The sequence below is a fragment of the Palaemon carinicauda genome, chromosome 22 (assembly GCF_036898095.1).
Source record: "Palaemon carinicauda isolate YSFRI2023 chromosome 22, ASM3689809v2, whole genome shotgun sequence".
Lineage (NCBI taxonomy): Eukaryota > Metazoa > Arthropoda > Malacostraca > Decapoda > Palaemonidae > Palaemon > Palaemon carinicauda.
This window is the reverse complement of record NC_090746.1, coordinates 90,211,280-90,230,784: the sequence shown is the minus strand read 5'-3', so window position 1 is coordinate 90,230,784 and position 19,505 is coordinate 90,211,280. Positions and strand designations below refer to the sequence as shown.

Sequence of the window (19,505 nt, the reverse complement as noted above, 5' to 3'; positions counted from 1 at the left end):
AAAAGCCTAAACACACTTCCGCCTAAGGGAAGGGTCGGCCATTTAAAAGTCAAAGAAAGTCCATACTCTCTTTGTCATCAAAAAATTAAATCTATCCAAAAACGAGTTCAAGATTTAAGATGAAGATAAAACACCTGCACTGCGAAAGCTCAAACCAAATTGAAGTACTTCACCAAATATGATGGGAAAAACTCCAGGTTCTACAGCGAGTAAAAGTACGTCTTGTCGACACGTCGACAGAGAAGAAATTGAGTCTTTGTTTACATCGAGAGTGGTATCTGGCCGACAGTTGGCGCTGGTGGGCACACCCGCAACCTGTATAGCGATCGCTGGCGAGTTTTTATTGTATGTGTCTGTCGAGCAACAGAGTTGCAGCTATTATATATTCACCGGCTAAGTTAAATATTTAAAAATATTGGGAGGAAACCTCTTTATAAACTGTATATCGTTTTCTGCAAATCCATACAAATCTCTGCAATAAACTATTCCTTTAGCTTGATTAAAAGTCTGGTGTGTATAGACCTTTTCAATAACATTGGATGGGAAGATGTAAAATTAGGAAGCAGCAATGCTAGTGCTTCATTGCCAGTTTTAACTAGAAAACTATGACAATGTCTCTTCAAATTACCTTGAGGAAATAGGCAATAGAAAACATATGAGAAATTTTGAGTCACACTGAGGAAATTATTTCTTGGTTTGAGAGGCCACTTGTCTGTCACAAGGCTTCAACATGGAAATTATATTGAAGCCAAATTATTTCATCAAGGCATTCTCTTCTTAAGATGAAGTGGAAGATAAACGAGAATGAATGCCGAGAATCCTATCTCAAAAAAAAAAATCTTTCCCTTGGAATAAAGGGGCCACTTTACAAAGAGATAGTTCCACATACCAACAAGGGAATATTGTCATTTCTTTGGTGTGAATATTATCGGGTTGTAGGCAAAACTACCGTAGCTTACAAAATTGGTTTAAAAAATATGATATCCTTTCCAAATAACCTAGATTCTGAAAAGGACACAGGTTGTAGAACAAGGTGGGAGTAGTTGATAAAATGCGATGGAGGTTGAAGTAATAATAAATTGTTAAAGTATTTGTGACATTTTAAGTCCAACTGATAAAAATATCATTTCCCTCTTGCCCATCAATAGGCTTCAACAGAAAAGATATTCCATGTTGAAGACAAGTGACTTTGTTAAAGCATTCTGTCAGTAAGAAGAATTAAGTGCAATAAGTTAAAAGGGTAAACAGAAGGTAAAAGGGAATTTTAAAAATAAAATTTCATATTTCTATACAGTATACGTTTTCATATCACCGATGCTATGGTAAACTGAATACCGGCTAGTGCTCCTTGATATATAACTACTAAATTGTTTCATTACTTTACAAAGAGCATGTATCTTTTCAAAGAAAAATAAATGAGAATTTTCATAAATTTTAGGGATAAACGTCGATAAACCAAGCTTCTGGATAAGTGTCTGTTGGACAAAAAAAAAAAAAAGTTGCAAATTTTTTGGCTACATAATTCTTACTTCTTTTTAAATAATATGAACATGAACATTCTTCCTTGCACAAAATATACAATCACAATTGGCTTTATAAGTCATAGCTAGCTATATCTATATAGTATACCGTAAAAAGAAAATATAGCCTAGACACTAATTATGGACCAACTTCTGTCTTATCACTTCTTATATGTTTAAAACTACAATGAGTAGATGTGTATTCTCAAAACATTTCCCCTACAGAAATAATGAATGACTTAACTAACCTCCTTTGAGAATGCATATCTAAGATATATCTAAGATACAATAATTACATAATAAAGAACATAATTCCTATACAACTTACATGATTGTGTAATTGCCAGGTACAAGATCTGTTAGTTGAAGAGCTGGTGCCGTTTCCTCTGATAATTTATATCCAAGAGGAGCGGTTACCATCTCCCAACGATATGATGTAATCTCTCCATCATCTGTACTGCTCGAGCCATCGACAATTACTCCAGAGTTTGGAAGCTTAATTTCTTGAGATGCAGGAATAACAACTGCCTTTGGTGGCTGATTTATTCTCTTAGCTGAAGTGTTAAGAATAATACATATCAAAGGTAACAAACATACAAGTAATGAAATAAACATTGCTTCTTGCATTGAACCTAATATCCAACCTTAACAGAAATATACTACTTTTATACATATTTATCATGTCTGTTTTCATAAAGTAAGATAAAAAATAACATACGGGGCAGAACAGTAACACTCCCAAATGCGTCTCCATGAGCACCAGGACCGGTTACATTCACTTTGAAGATATAAACACCTTGTATTAAATGGGATAGTGTAATTGTTTGACTGTTGGCGTCACTCAAATAACCACTGTCATCAGTTTCTGGGTGTTTCACTAGAATCCATTTATATTTGTATTCTGAAGAATCTGTAACATAACATTCAATAATTCCATAAATCTATGCTAAGTAATATCATAATACAGTACATAATACATAGATATGTTTAAAATAAAAAAATACATACTAAGTAACATTTTTATACAGTACATTAATACATAGATATGCCTAAAATAAAAATTACAATACTGTAGGCCTAACTACATATGACAATAATTGTAAAACTTTGAATGTTACAGCATAGTTGAACTTCTACCAAGGGCAAAATTTACCAAAATAAAACAAATGCACAGTAGATAAAGTATCAGCATAATAATACTTCTTTTCCCTTTAGAGCCTTCGGTTTTTTCAGCAAGCTATTACAGATGTGGCTGCTAACCCCATAACATGATATTTTAATTATAAAATAAATTTTTGAATATACTTACCCGGTGAATATATAATAGCTGCAACTCTGTTGCTCGACACACACATACATAAAAAACTCGCGAGCGATCGCTATGCAGGTTGCGGGTGTGCCCACCAGCGCCAACTGTCGGCCAGATACCACTCTCGGATGTAAACAAAACCTTCAATTTCTTCTCATCCCACTGCGTCTCTATTGGGGAGGAAGGGAGGGTCATTTAATTTATATATTCACCGGGTAAGTATATTCAAAAATTTATTTTATAATTAAAATATCATTTTTAAATATTTAACTTAGCCGGTGAATATATAATAGCTGATTCAAACCCAAGGAGGTGGGTAGAGACCAGAGTTAATTATGTTTACAGCGTATAAGCTAAGAGTTTTTTCATTTTGGCAGTTATCAATATAACAAAACCAAAATAAATAGGTACCTGGTGAGGAAGTTGACTTAGACGATTACTCTGCCTTGTAAGTCTGTCTTCCTCACGGAGCCCAGCGATCCTCTTAGGATGCTGACAGACTCCCAGGAGCTGAAGTATCAAGGGCTGCAACCCATACAATAGGACCTCATCAAACCCCTAATCTGGGCGCTCTCAAGAAATGACTTTGACCACCCGCCAAATCAATCAGGATGCGAAAGGCTTCTTAGCCTTCCGAACAACCCATAAAACAATATTAAAAACATTTCAAGAGACAGATTAAAAGGATATTGGAATTAGGGAAGTGTAGTGGTAGAACCCTCACCCACTACTGCACTCGCTGCAACGAATGGACCCAGTGTGTAGCAGTCCTCGTAAAGAGTCTGGACATCTTTTAAGTAAAATGACGCGAACACTGACTTGTTTCTCCAAGAAGTCGCGTCCATAATACTTTGCAGAGATTTATTTTGCTTGAAGGCCACGGAGGTTGCTATATCTCTAACTTCGTGCGTCTTAACCTTAAGCAAACATCGGTCTTTCTCATTCAAGTGAGAATGAGCTTCTCGTATTAAAAAAATCTGATAAAATATGACAAAGAATTCTTTGACATAGGCAATGAAGGTTTCTTAACTGAGCACCATAATGCCTCAGATTTCCCTCGTAATGACTTAGTACGAGCTAAATCGAACTTAAGAGCTCTAACAGGACATAATACTCTTTCCAGTTCGTTGCCTACGATCTCTGATAAGCAAGGAATATCAAAAGATTTAGGCCAAGGACGAGAAGGCAGTTCATTTTTGGCCAGGAAACCAAGTTGAAGTGAACAAGTGGCTTTTTTCTGTAGAAAAGCCGATGTTCTTACTGAAGGCATGAAGTTCACTGACCCTTTTAGCCGAAGCCAAGCACACTAGGAAAAGTGTCTTGAGGGTGAGATCCTTCAGGGGGGCTGAATGTAATGGCTCAAATCTGTCTGACATGAGGAACCTTAGGACCACGTCTAAGTTCCATCCAGGAGTTGCCAACGACGTTCCTTAGAGGTCTCGAAAGACTTAAGGAGATCTTGGAGATCTTTATTGTTGGAAAGATCTAAGCCTCTATGTCGAAAGACCGAAGCCAACATGCTCCTGTAGCCCTTAATCGTGGGAGCTGAAAGGGAGCGAACCTTTCTCAGATGTAAAAGAAAATCTGCGATTTGGGCTACAGAGGTACTGGACGAGGACACAGATGCTGACTTGCACCAGTCTCGAAAGACTTCCCACTTCGACTGGTATACTCTAATGGTAGAAGCTCCCCTAGCTCTTGCAATCGCACTGACTGCCTCCTTCGAAAAACCTCTAGCTCTTGAGAGTCTTTCGATAGTGTGAAGGAAGTCAGACGAAGAGCGGGGAGGCTTTCATGGACATTCTTTACGTGGGGCTGACGTAACAGATCTACCCTTAGAGGAAGACTTCTTGGAAAGTCTACCAGCCATTGAAGTACCTCGGTGAACCACTCTCTCGCGGGCCAGAGGGTAGCAACCAACGTCAACCTTGTCCCTCCGTGAGAGGCGAACTTCTGCAGTACCTTGTTGACTATCTTGAATGGTGGGAATGCATATAAGTCCATAAAGGACCAATCCAGTAGAAACGCGTCTATGTAGATTGCTTCTGTATCTAGGACTGGAGAGCAAAAGATTGGTAACCTTTTGGTCAACGAGGAGGCAAAGAGGTCTATGGTTGGTTGACCCCAAGAAGCCCAAAGACTCTTGCCCACGTCCTTGTGGAGGGTCCATTCCGTGGGTATCACCTGACCCCTCCGACTGAGACAGTCTGCAAAGACGTTCAAGTCCCCCTGGATGAATCTCGTCAACAGGGAGATGCCTCGAATTCTAGACCATAAGAGAAGGTCCCTTGCGATCTCGAGCAGCGTGAAGGAGTGTGTGCCTCCTTGCTTGGAGATGTACGCCAAAGTTGTGGTGTTGTCTGAGTTGACCTCTACCATTTAGTTTCGAAGACGCTTCCTAATATCATCAAGGCCAAGTGGACTGCTAATAGCTCCTTGCCGTTGATGTGCATGCTCTTCTGACTTGAGGTCCACAGACCAGCGCATTCCCGACCGTCCAGGGTCGCACCCAACCCAAACCCGACGCGTCTGAGGACAACACGTGGTTTGGGTTCTTGACTGCTAGGGATAGTCCCTCTCTCAGACTGATATTGCTGTCCCACCATTTCAGGCATGCCTTTATTGGTTCGGAGACTGGGAATGATACCGTCTCTAATGTCTTGTCCTAGTTCCAGTGAGAGGCTAGATGGAACCGGAGAGGCAGAAGGGGTAGTCTCCCTAGTGAGACAAACTGCTCCAGGGATGAGAGAGTCCCTACGAGACTGTTCCAACTCCTGACTGAATAAACGTTTTCTTTTCAGCATTAGTTGGACTTCGAGCAGGGCTTGACTGCGAATCTCCATCCCCAAAAATAGAATAATCTGGGATGGGATCAGTTGGGACTTTTAGGTTGACCACAAGTCCCAACTCCCTGGCCAGACTCAACGTCCAATGTAGATCCTGCAGACAGTGAAGGCTGGACGATGCTCTGAGAAGCCAGTCGTCCAAGTACAGGGAGGCTCGGATCCCCGATAGCTCGAAACTGGTACCCCACATTCCTGTAAACAAACCTCAGAAACGGTTGGGAATCCGGGTGTATAGGAATGTGGAAGTAAGCCTCCTGAAGGTCGAGAGAGACCATCCAGTCGCCTTCCATAAATGCTGTCAAGACAGCCTGGAAGACTTCATCGTGAAGTTTGTCTTGACAATGAACACATTGAGCGCACTTGCCTCTTACGTACTCCTGCAGTGAACATGGCTGCCAAATCATGGAGCCATCCCTGAGGGACTTGTTCCTGCAGAGAACGTGGCTGTCAGATCATTGGAGCCATCCCTGAAAGCCTTGTTTATGCATGACATAATTGTACAGCAAAACTTCAAAGGCTCGAAAATAGCTGTGAAGTTGACCTGTAAAATCTTGGAGCGTCTCATGGCCAGGCGCCAGGGAGAGTCTATGAGGTTTGAGAAGTCTATCTGGGCAGAGGCAGGAACTCCCAAGCCGAGAACTTCTCTCGTATCATATCAGACTCTCGCTCTATAAGCCAGTTTAAACGAAGGGAAAGCAAAGGCTGTATCCCCCAAACTCCTCCTGGTGATAAACCAGTCCCCTAGCAAACGTAAAGCTCTCTAGGAGAGCGAGAGAGCACTAGCTTATAAAACAACGGCTTCGAAGTAACTAGGCCTAGTGTAAGCTCTGACGTTTAGGCGAACGAGGAGCAGCAGTTACAAAAAGATCCGGACAAAGATCCTTAAAAATCAGCATGATTTATTTAAAGTCCATAGAGGGCTAAGCAGCTTTAGGCTCCTCTCCGTCTGACAGAGTCCTCAAGGGAATATCAGTAGGAGGGGGAACAGCAACTTCCTCATCTGAAGGAACCTTGTCCGATAATAGCTGAGTCTCAAGCAAGGGAGAGACCTACCGTGGTGGCAATGCTTTACAAGCAGAGTCCACACGCACTGGTGCATTAGTAGCGGACCAGGAAGCAACGTCATGTAACTGCTTGACAGTCTGTGAACTGTCAACAACAACAGGTGCAAGAGACCAGGACGCAACATCATGTAACTGCTTGACAGTCTGTGAACTGTCAATAACAACAGGTGCGTGAGGACGCACAGCGTCCACTCGAGACTGCTTTGACCGCCTAGACTGAGCAGTCAAAACAACTCTAGAATGCGGAGGTTGACGCTCAGCGTCAAAACAAGTCAACTCCGATTGTTAGCGAACGTCCTGAACGTCAACAGGAGCATCAGCAAGTGGCCTAATGTCCAAATGTGGCTGAAAATCCACACGAGACCGCATCGAGTGTGGTTCTAAACAACCTGACTGACGTGACTTAGCTACGCCAACGTCAACAGGACGCACAAAGGAACGTTAGGGTGGCTGAAAGCCAGGATCTCGATGAGATAAACGGCTAGGCTCAACGGACTTATCGGCAGAATAGTCTTCCATAAGGGAGGCAAGCTTATTCTGCATGTCTTGCCGTACAACCCATTTAGGATCAACGGAAATGGTTGCGGTAAGAGACGAGGGTAACGTCTGTGACCGCAAAACCTTGCCAACAAAAAGACTCTCGGAGTCTGTGTTACGCTTTTGTTAGGCGGCGAGCAGTCTTTCGATGGCTGCATAGGGTCAGAGCTGTCCTAATGGCTACAACCAGGACGCTGGACCTGTCCTGAAAGGACTGACTTTCGCTTAAGGGCCTCGAAACCTTGTTTCAGGTTTCTTATGCGAAAAGCCTTCGGATGACGAGGAGAAAATCGTCTCTCTCGCCTTATGGTAGGGGTGATCTTGGTAAGATACACCCGATACCATAGAGGGAACGTCTGTTCGCTGATCAAGGCCTCTCGAACCCATAAGTCGTACGACATTACTTCTCCCCTGGGCTTGGGAGCTTGCAAGAGGTCCCGGACTAGGCGAACGACAGGCACGAACAGACGAACCCTCGGTCGCAACACTGATAACACTTTGCGCAATATCACTTTATCACTACGATTTTCTGTTTTGCACTTATTTCACTGAAATCGAAACTTTTACTGATTTCTACCTGAAGCACGCAATTCTACCCTCATCAAAAGGTAGTAATTGCGAAATCAGTCGTATAATGCAAGCACATTAATACCAGCAAAAAACAGTAAACATATTTTAAGATAAAAAATTCAGTGGCTGGGGAAGAGACTAAACACTAGTTCATTCAAAACTATGTTTTCAATCTCTCACCGTACATTGCCTGACTAAAAACGTTTTATCCTTTCTCCCCGTACAGAGACTAAGGACGAGAGTAACTCGAGAACAACGTTACCCGCTTGAACGGAACGTTTTCTCTCCTCTCTCTCCCTCCGTCTCTATCTTTCTCTCTCTCTCTCTCTTGATTTCGCACCTAAGAGAAGAGCCCACTTACGTTTCGTCAAAAAAACATGTTATTTGACCAAAGGAAAAAACTGAAAGGTTTTTCAATTAAAAAGTTCCTTTAAAATAGAATTTAAAACATTTAAGCTTTGAAAGAAGAATAAACAAAACGTCAGAATCGATTTACTCTTTCTGCAAAGTGAAACCGTGATACTCTCTCTCTCTATCGTAACGATAGAGCGCAAACTGCGTAGCATAAATAAACTAAACGTTAGTTCATCTTTGAAACAGTACGAAGACTATTCAAAGAAAATCTTTCATAAAATATCTATTAAAAAATATTCATTTAAAAAGTTTTAAATCATTAGCTCTTTAAAAGCTATTTACGATTGAAAGGGCTCAACGTTGTTTAACTTCGGTTTCCAAGTTAGGACCGCCTACTCTCAGGAAAGGTCGCATATAAACAAATCATTAAAATTTATTTTTATGTTTATTATAAATGGAAAGTTAATCGAAGAGGCCTAATAAAGGCGGTGAGATATAAAATATATAGAGGAAAATCTATAATTAATTTATAACGTGATAAGATAATTGCTAAAAGCCTAAACACACTTCCGTCTAAGGGAAGGGTCGGCCATTTAAAAGTCAAAGAAAGTCCATACTCTCTTTGTCATCAAAAATTAAATCTATCCAAAAACGAGTTCAAGGATTTATTTGAAGAAAAACACCTGTACTGCGAAAGCTCAAACCAAATTAAAGTACTTCACCAAATATGATGGGAAAAACTCCAGGTTCAACAGCGAGTAAAAGTACGTCTTGTCGACACGTCGACAGAGAAGAAATTGAAGGTTTTGTTTACATCCGAGAGTGGTATCTGGCCGACAGTTGGCGCTGGTGGGCACACCCGCAACCTGCATAGCGATCGCTCGCGAGTTTTTTATGTATGTGTCTGTCGAGCAACAGAGTTGCAGCTATTATATATTCACCGGCTAAGTTAAATATTTAAAACTATTTTTTTTTTTTACCCCAACTGATGCTGATAGCCATTCATACGTAGGTGGATTGATGGATGGTAGGCCCATATTGAACCACAAATTTTGGTATGCAAACCCAGTACACTGCCATTATTATTGTCACCATCACTTACAGAGCACTCATAGTGATATAAAGCCTGGTGACTGATTGATTGATTGCTCTGAAGTTTTCTGGCATCCTGACCTCGAAGGTCATTGATCTCATTATCATTGATCATAAATGAAAAATAAAAAAATATTTAATTAAGACATAAAAGTGAATATGTACTAGTAAAATTTAACTAGCTTTCAGAAGACCTGCTTCTGAAATAAACATAAAAATACCCCTAGCACAGTGCAACAAATCTTGCCCAAGAATCTTGGCAAGGATAAACCTGCCATTATCACCTCAAGCCTCAAACAGATATCTATTTCTTAGAGAGCTAAAAGTGGGGCATTCGGTCAGCAAGTGCCTCACTGTAATGGGTACCAAACATTTGTCAAAATATGGCTGGTGTTGGCCAGTCATCAGAAACTCATGTGTCAACCCAGTGTGACCAATGCATAGATGACAAAAAGTAGCCACCCACTTTTGGGGCATTATGTTCACACCTCTAAGAAGATATAACATTCATTATTTCTCTCATCTTATTTCTATCTAAGCTATCCCAATGTTGTTGCAAATTATTATAAAACAAACTCCTAATGCTCTTCTCATTTCCCGACTAATAAGAAGCCACTCTGAAATCTTTGACACTAAAGGGTTACTGGAATTAAAAACTTCTAAAGCTTGTAGGACACTTCTTGCATCACTAAAAATGGTAAAATTGCTCTTCTCTTTAAATGCTTTTTTTCTAATAGCACTTAGTATAGCATATAATTTGGCAGTAAATATGGAAGATACTAGGGGAAGTGCACCTCTAAAATTAAAAGTACTACTATATACTCCAAATACAATGCCAGCATCAGATTTGGAACCACTAGTATATATGAAAGTCAATTTCCCTGTTTTTCAACATGTTCCATAAAAAGAGACCTAGCTTTTAAGTCAGTCATATTCTTTTTTATCTCAATAAAATATTTACCATGGAGGGGTTAGTGATATCCTAAATGGAAGAACTTTATTTCTAGCTATATCAAGACTATATTAATTGTTTCACCCTAAAACCAAAAGGTTGAGGAAATTTTGGGTGCAACTCAAAATATGTTCAATACCTAAAGGTTTGTAGTCTGAAATGCTAAAGGATCAAGAATTCTTTGCAACTTATACCAATACCAAACAATAGAAGAGGTTTGATAAAGGCTCAAAGGTAATTCTCCAGCATCAACAAGGAGGCTTGGGAAAAGCAAAGTTTTAAAAGCTACTGTTGCCAATCTGATAGCAGTATGGTGTATAGAATCTGAAATCTTTAATTGGTCTGGGTGGCTGAGGAGTATATTTTGCACACAACTATTTTTTTTAAATATTACTGTCTTGTACATCTTAAAAATAATTTTGTGGTCTGCTCCCCATGATGTGTGAGACATAACTTTTAAAAGATTTAGAGCCTCAAGATATTTCCTTTTTAAAGCTTTCAAGTGAGGAACTCATGTCAGCCTGCAATCAAATATCAATCCTAAAAATTCAGCTTCACTTACACATGGGATCCATTGACCTTTGATGTACATTTACGGATCTGGATGTACTCCCCGAATGTGACAGAAATAGACAACAACAGTTTTGCTGGTCATAAACTTAAAAGCATTCATATCAACCCAGTGAATTATTTTGACCCTTGAGAGTTTTAATTTTCTCGCAACCATTGCCATTCTAGCTCCAGCAAATGATATGGAGAGATGATCTACAAAGTGTCGAGAAAATATCTTGGGAAATGTAGATGATATCCCATTTATAGCTAATGCAAATAGGGTAACATCAGCACACTACCATGGGGAACTCCTTCCTAACATTTCTCCTCTGACTGAGTTTCACTACCCTAACACAAAAAAAAATCTATGTGAAACAAATGCTTGAATAAACAACAGTACCTCTCCTCTCAATCCCAAATTAGGAATGGTTTTAAGTATACTATATCTCCATGCTGTATCATATGCCTTTCCAACATCAAAAAATACTGTTACATGATGCTGTTTGGAGAAAAAGGCTTCACAAATAGAGGACTCCAGTCGTACCAACACAGAGTGCATTTTTTTAAGATCACATTGGATAGGTGATAAAATACTTTTCTTCCCCAGGTACTATACCAGTCTTGTACTGACCAACTTTTCCATGATCTTACATAAACAAGATGTCAATGCAATAGGTCAATAGTTTTCTGCTAAAAACTTTTCCTTTCCAAGTTTTAAATCTGCTCAAAAAAGGCTTGTTCCCAAATTCTTGGTTAACTGTAATCATGCCATATTATGTTAATAAACATTAAAATAAGTAACTTAGTATTAACAGGTACATGTTTAATCATTGCATATTGAATTCCATCCGCGAAATCAAATTTCCTTTCAAGAAAAGGAGCATTGTAAGATTCCTCCTCTTCTGTTGTAAAATTTAGCCTTTTCTGCTCTTCAATGATTCTATACTGGTGACTAGGAGCTTCTTCACAAAGGCATGATACATAGGGGAAATGATTGGTCAAAGCATTGCTAACCTCAGTTCCTCCAGTTACATACTGGCCATTCACCTTCAACAATGGAGGTGAGTTGAAGATAAATTTTCTTGCTATCTTTTTTCACTTTCCTTTATACAGAAGTTGATAGAGTTCTACTGATGATTGGGAAAATAAATGAGAATCAAGACTGGCGCCTAGCTTCTTTCATGGCACGGCGGAACTGTTCTCTAAATTTTTTTGTATATTATCAAATTCTCCTCTGTGTGGCAACTACACAATAGAGTAAGATTTTCTTGTGGCTCTGTGCAGTGCAGTTTGATCAGGGGACCACCAAGGGATTGGTCACTGTTTATAAAAACCTGTGGTTTTAGGAATTAAATTGACTCCTGCTGTATGTAAAGATCTATTCAGTAACTCTATGGCATCATCTACACTTTCAAACTGTTCTGTATTCTTTTAAACTTCACTTAGATCCCAAAATCTATTCCAGACTGCCTTGTCAAGGTTCCACCGTGGCAATTTCTGTGAAGGTGAATTATTGTTGATGTTTATAATGACTGGTGCATGATCACTAGTATGCCAACCATCTAATGTTCTTCAATCGAAATCAAGAAGTCTGTTAGAGCTTGCCATTGACAGGTCAATGCATGATAAGGTACCTGTCTGGTCATAAAACTGCATGGGCTCTCCTGTATTAAAAGAAGCCTACATCTTCATTCTCCACAATGGATGATACATTGCTCTTTACATTTGCTAAAATATTGCCCAATTAAGGATGTCTACCATTCAAATCTCTACATACATACATGCATGCATACAAACATCTCATTGAGTTAGGACAGACAGATGAAAGAAGTTGTTAAAATTAGGAGGCTGAGGCAATGTTGCGAAGTAGAAATAAAATAAAGGGAAATTTAGATTTGAACTGTGGGAGTAGTCTCCCTAAGTTTGAGAACCCTCTTGTTCGTCACAATGCTTCAACATGAAAATGATTTTCCCTGTTGAAGCAACTATCATTTCATCAAGGCATTCTCTTGTTAAGAGAACAATAAAATAGATGAACAGTTTGTTACAAAAGCAGTATACAGTATAAGGATGCAGCAGGGCAACAATCTGTAGAGTGACAATGGCAATCATAAAAAAAGATATTTGAAAACATACATTCGAAGTGAATGGCAATGGGTGAGAGAAAACTGCAACTCTCGATTGAAAAAAAAATTATTCATTGGGCTGATATATTGTTGTCCATTCCCATCTTATTCAGGGAGTACATCCAGACCCTAATATGTACAGGTTTTTTTTTTTTTTTAAATATTTCATCCAAATATCTGTTCAACAAATGACAGAATAAATGATACAGAACACAAATGGATTGGGAATGAGAAAAAACAAAAACAGACGTACCTCCAATAGCATACGCTGATAAAGTCACTCTTTTTTCATATGTCTGGCCCCCAGTTGTCAGATACACTGTCTTATTATTAACACTGACAACAAGCTTTTTATCTGGTTTTGGTGAAGTATTTTCTATCTCTGGAACTGGAGGAACAATATCAGTAGCAGGTGGTGCTGTAGAAACTACAAGTGTAACAGAAGGTAGAGTGTTATTTTCAGATTCAATAGAAGAACTAGCTATGGTGGGATGTTCCTTGGAGAACATAGTTGTTACATTATCATTTATAATGCATTCTCCAGTAACTAACGATTGATGGAATCCTGAAATACATTTGCAAAGGCCATCTCTTCTTTTTTCTCCCAAAGGAACACAAATTTCATTCGTATTACACTCTTTCAGTCCTACTTCACATCTTCTGTCTGTGGGATCTGATGAAACAGCCAAAACATTCTCGACAATACCATTGGGAGTAATCATACTCTTTACAACAGCAGTTCCATTTCCACTGAAAAAACAAAAAAGAATCAATGACTACTTCAACAATTTGTAAAATATATCCAATAAAATAACAGTAGAGTTTATACAGTACTGTAATATCGTGACTAAAAGGAGTTGATTTACATTATTAAAAGCTGTCTATTTACTAATCCAATGAGTAAAGCTCGACTCTTAGAGCTGGCCCCGATAAATTCACGAGAAGAAACATAATATTCAATCTAATAAATAAAAAATATCATATAGTAAATATAAAAATGACAATATATGAGACATTTAAATTTCGTCTATAAAACGTATGCTTCTTAAGAATGTTAAAACCTTATATATATGGTGTCCATTAAAAATGTTATTTTCATTAGTAAAATAAATTTTTGAATATACTTACCCGATAATCATGTAGCTGTCAACTCCGTTGCCCGACAGAATTCTACGGAAGGGATACGCCAGCGATCGCTATACAAGAGGGGGGTGTACTCACAAGCGCCACCTGTGGCCAGGTACTGCAGTACTTCTTGTTGACACCACCTCAATTTTTCCTCGGTCCACTGGTTCTATGGGGAGGAAGGGTGGGTCAATTAAATCATGATTATCGGGTAAGTATATTCAAAAATTTATTTTACTAATGAAAATAACATTTTTCAATATTAATCTTACCCGATAATCATGTAGCTGATTCACACCCAGGGAGGTGGGTGAAAACCAGTGTACATGTATATCAAGAAGCTAAGTATCCCGTATTTCATATTATCAGTTATTCAAAATAACAATGAAATTATAAGTACCTGGTAAGGAAGTCGACTTGAGCCATTACTCTGCCTTAAATAAGTTCGTCTTCCTTACTGAGCGCAGCGTTCCTCTTAGGAGGCTGAACAACTCTAAGGTGCTGAAGTATCAAGGGCTGCAACCCATACTAAAGGACCTCATCACAACCTTTAACCTCGGCACTTCTCAAGAAAGAATTGACCACCCGCCAAATCAACAAGGATGTGGAAGGCTTCTTAGCCGACCGTACAACCCATAAAAAGTATTCAAGAGAAAGGTTAAAAGGTTATGGGATTATGGGAATGTAGTGGCTGAGCCCCCGCCTACTACTGCATTCGTTGCTACGAATGGTCCCAGGGTGTAGCAGTACTCGTAAAGAGACTGGACATCTTTGAGATAGAATGATGCGAACACTGACTTGCTTCTCCAATAGGTTGCATCCATAACACTCTGCAGAGAACGGTTCTGTTTGAAGGCCACTGAAGTAGCCACAGCTCTCACTTCATGTGTCCTTACCTTCAGCAAAGCAAGGTCTTCTTCCTTCAGATGAGAATGTGCTTCCCTAATCAGAAGCCTGAATAGTAAGAAACTGAGTTCTTAGACCTTGGAAAAGAAGGCTTCTTGATAGCACACCATAAGGCTTCTGATTGTCCTCGTAAAGGTTAAGACCTTTTTAGATAGTACCTAAGAGCTCTAACTGGGCAAAGTACTCTCTCCAGTTCATTCCCCACCAAGTTGGACAGGCTTGGGATCTCGAACGACTTAGGCCAAGGACGTGAAGGAAGCTCATTTAGCAAAAACCGAGCTGCAAGGAACATGTAGCCGTTTCAGATGTGAAAACTATGATCCTGCTGAAGGCGTGGATCTCACTTACTCTTTTAGCTGTTGTCAAGCACACGAGGAAAAGAGTTTTTAATGTGAGGTCCTAAAAAGAGGCTGATTGGAGAGGTTCAAATCTTGATGACATAAGGAACCTTAGGACCACGTCTAGATTCCAGCCTGGAGTGGACAACCGACGTTCCTTTGAGGTCTCAAAAGACCTAGGGAGGTCCTGTAGATCTTTGTTGGTGGAAAGATCCAAGCCTCTGTGGCGGAAAACCGCTGCCAACATACTTCTGTAACCCTTGATCGTAGGAGCTGAAAGGGATCTTACTTTCCTTAGATGTAACAGGAAGTCAGCAATCTGGGTTACAGTGGTACTGGTTGAGGAAACTGCATTGGTCTTGTACCAGCTTCGGAAGACTTCCCCTTGAGACTGATAGACTCTGAGAGTGGATGTTCTCCTTGCTCTGGCAATCGCTCTGGCTGCCTCCTTCGAAAAGCCCCTAGCTCTTGAGAGTCTTTCGAAAGTCTGAAGGCAGTCAGACGAAGAGCGTGGAGGTTTGGGTGTACCTTCTTTACGTGAGGTTGACGTAGAAGGTTCACTCCTAGAGGAAGAGTCCTGGGAATGTCGACCAGCCATTGCAGTACCTCTATGAACCATTCTCTCGCGGGCCAGAGCGGAGCCAACCAACGTCAGCCGTGTCCCTTTGCGAGAGGAGAACTTCTGAAGTACCCTGTTGACAATCTTGAACGGCGGGAATGCATACAGGTCGAGATGGGACCAATCCAGCAGAAAAGCATCCACGTGAACTGCTGCTGGGTCTGGAATCGGAGAACAATACAACAGGAGTCTCTAGGTTATCGAGGTAGCGAACAGATCTATGGTTGGCTGACCCCACAGGGCCCAAAGTCTGCTGCCAACATTCTTGTGAAGGGTCCACTCTGTGGGGATGACCTGACCCTTCCGGCTGAGGCGATCTGCCATGACATTCATACCGCCCTGAATGAACCTCGTTACCAGCGTGAGCTTTCAATCTTTTGACCAGATGAGGAGGTCCCTTGCGATCTAGAACAACTTCCACGAAAGAGTCCCTCCCTGCTTGGAGATGTAAGCCAGGGCTGTGGTGTTGTCAGAGTCCACCTCCACCACCTTGTTAAGCTGGAGGGACTTGAAGTTTATCAAGGCCAGAAGAACCGCCAACAACTCCTTGCAATTGATGTGAAGTGTCCTTAGCTCCTGATTCCATGTTCCCGAGCATTCCTGTCCGTCCAAAGTCGCACCCCAGCCCGTGTCTGATGCGTCCGAGAGGAGACGGCGGTCGGGTTTCTGAACAGCCAAAGGTAGACTTCCTTGAGAAGAAAGCTGTTCTTACACCACGCGAGAGAAGACCTCCTCTCTTCGGAAACAGGAACTGAGACCGTCTCTAGCGTCATGTTCTTTATCCAGTAAGCAGCTAGATGATACTGAAGGGGGCGGAGGTGGAGTCTCCCTAACACGATGAACAGGGCCAGCGATGAAAGTGTCCCTGTTAGACTCATCCACTACCTGACTGAGCATCGGTTCCTTCTCAGCATGCTCTGGATGCATTCTAGGGCTTGGAAGATCCTTGGGGCCGACGGAAAAGCCCGAAAAGCTCGACTCTGAAGATCCATACCCAGGTAGACAATGGTCTGGGATGGGACGAGCTGGGACTCCTCAAAATTGACCAGGAGGCCCAGTTCCTTGGTCAGATCCATAGTCCATCTGAGAATCTCCAGACAGCGACGACTTGTGGGAGCTCTTAAAAGCCAGTCGTCTGACGGAGCCGGACACAAGATCATGGTACTGCTGCACAGTCTGTGAACTGTCAACCATGGGGAAGCGAGGAAGTACAGTGACAACCCGAAGCTGTCTAGACTGTCTGGGTCGTACAGACAACTCCTTATCGGGTTGCTGAGGTTGCCGCACTGCGTCACAACAAGTCACTTCTGCTGGTTGTTGAACGTCTTCCCAGTGACACACTGACTCCGTAAACAAAAAATCCTCTAACAAGGACTAAGCTTGGACTGCATGTCTTGCAACACAGCTCAAGGTCTATGGGAGCAGGTGTGGTAACAGACGGGGTTAGCGACTGAAGTGGAACCATTACCTTCCCTGGAAGCATGTTATGCTTAAATAAAAGTCCATAGGAGGCTACGCAGCTAAAGGCTCCTCTCCAAATGACAGAGTCCTCAAGGGAATATCAGAAGGAGGGAGAAAAGCACTTTCTCATCTACAGGGACCATATCCGAGAAAAGCTAAGTTCTCTCAGTGAGGGTTTCACTGGTGCAAAAGCAGCAGACTAGAAGGCAACGTTATGAAACTGCTTGACAGTCTAGTGAGTTGGCAACAACCAAAGATGTGTGACTGAGAAGCATGCGGTAAGGTATGCAGAGCATGCTGTATGCAGAGCATGCTGTATGTAGAGCATGCTGTAAGGTAAGCAGAGCATGTTGCATGGCGTGTAACATTTCTCAGAAATTCCATGACCAGTGCTAGATTGAGTAATATCGCATTACTGTCCATTGAAAGTGCACGTGCCGAGGGAATTGATTTAGACTGTTTTGTTGATGAATTTGATAGCCGGCATGATAATCGTAGAATTAAGCTGCACTAAATATACGTACTATAATCTACTTCACCTCAGGAAAGGGAAACTCGCCCTGTTGGCAACACTGCATTACTTCATGCATGCTTGCATGGGGTTTTAATATCAACATAATATTTACATTACATTCATAACTCATGATTCATTTTTGTTTTGAAGATATTTTTGCCATATTTTTGCGATTTTGTTAAAAATATATTGCAAGGAATACATATATTTTTTTTTTTTTTTTTTTTTTTTTTTTTTAAGTAATACGAATAACCTCCATTATCATAATGTTTGTGTAGGCATACATGTATATGTTTTACAAATGCAAGTTATGAAAGTAATGAGGTGTTATTATTGTCATTTGTTATTTCAAAGTTGAATGGGAAGAGGCTCAAGCTGAGGAGAAAGTGGCAGATGCATGCGTTGAGGTGGCTGACTCATAGCATGAGGTTCCTGCCTCAAGAGTTGCGCTTGCCTCAAGGGTTGAGGTGGCTGCGCAGAGAGAGGCTCTTGACTCACGAGTTGAGGTTCTTGAGGTGTGAGCTGCGAGAGTTGAGGTGGCGGCTGCGCAGAACGCGGCTCCTGTCTCACGAGTTGAGGTTCTTGAGGTGCTTGCCTCGAGAGTTGAGGTTGCAGCTGCGAGAGCTGAGGTGGCTGCCTCAAGGATGGTAGAGGTTGTCGTACCTCAAGAGGTTGCTGCCTCGAGGATGGTCTTACTGCAAGAAACTCTTGTCTCAAGGGAAGAGGAGGTTGTAAGGCATAAGGCTCCTGCCCCCATTGTTGAGGAGGTTGCTGCGTGGTAAGAGGCTCCAGCCTCAAGGAAAGTGGAGGTTGCTGCACAGCGCTGGTATCTGGCAACTCCCAACGCGGCAGCTCACGCATGGAGGTAGCTAGAGGAACCTCAACCTCATACGTCTGGCAGATTGTACTGCGCAGAGGGGGAGGAGCGTTCGCAGGAGGAGGTGTATTAACCTTCTCTGCCTGAAACTCCTGCATCAACACCGCAAGCTGAGACTGCATTGTCTGCAGTATAGACCACTAGAGTTTAAGAAAGACAACAACAAACGGAGCTACTGTCCGTTGAGACTGAGGGTCTAAAACAGCTGGTGCGGCAACAGACGGAGCTACTGCCTGTTGCGATACCACCTTGCCTCTCTGGGAGGTGTGCAGTTGTCGTACTGCAGCAAGTCCGAACTGACCCAGGGCTAATGGCTACACCTAGGAGTTGGACTTGTGCGGAAGGGACCGACTTGCACTTAAAAGCTGCAAGATTTGGTCCATGGTTTCTGCGAGAAACCTCTTCCGCAGACGAGGAATAAAAGGGCTCTCTCGTCTTTGTGTGGGTGGGGTGATCACGTCGGCAACGTGTGTAGATACACCCGAAACCACGGAGGGAAAACGTCTGTTCGTCGATCAAGGCCTGCTGAACCCATAAGTCCTTCGACATTACTTCTCCCCTGGGCTTGGGAGCTTGTAAGAGGTCCCAGACTAGGCGAACAACTGGCACGAACAGACGAACCCTCGAACGCAACACTGTAACACTTTGCGCTTATCTAAAAGTGAAAGAGAGTTCATACTCTCTTCGTCACCATAATTAATCAAATTAATTCCAAAAGCTAGCTAAGCTAATGATAAAACTTC

The 19,505-nt window shown here is 41.4% G+C and overlaps 1 protein-coding gene across 3 annotated transcripts in view; it reads right to left on the bottom strand.

Moving 5' to 3' along the window:
* LOC137616613 (dyslexia-associated protein KIAA0319-like protein) overlaps positions 1-19,505 on the bottom strand; it is a 175,401-nt gene that overhangs the window by 104,931 nt on the left and 50,965 nt on the right. For all 3 annotated transcript variants that reach the window (XM_068346517.1, XM_068346518.1, XM_068346516.1), the window contains exons 4-6: positions 13,176-13,672; positions 2,239-2,430; positions 1,849-2,074 (exon numbers count right to left, since the gene is read on the bottom strand). In XM_068346517.1, coding sequence (XP_068202618.1) covers positions 1,849-2,074; positions 2,239-2,430; positions 13,176-13,672 — 915 coding nt within the window. The remainder of the gene's footprint in view (positions 1-1,848; positions 2,075-2,238; positions 2,431-13,175; positions 13,673-19,505) is intronic.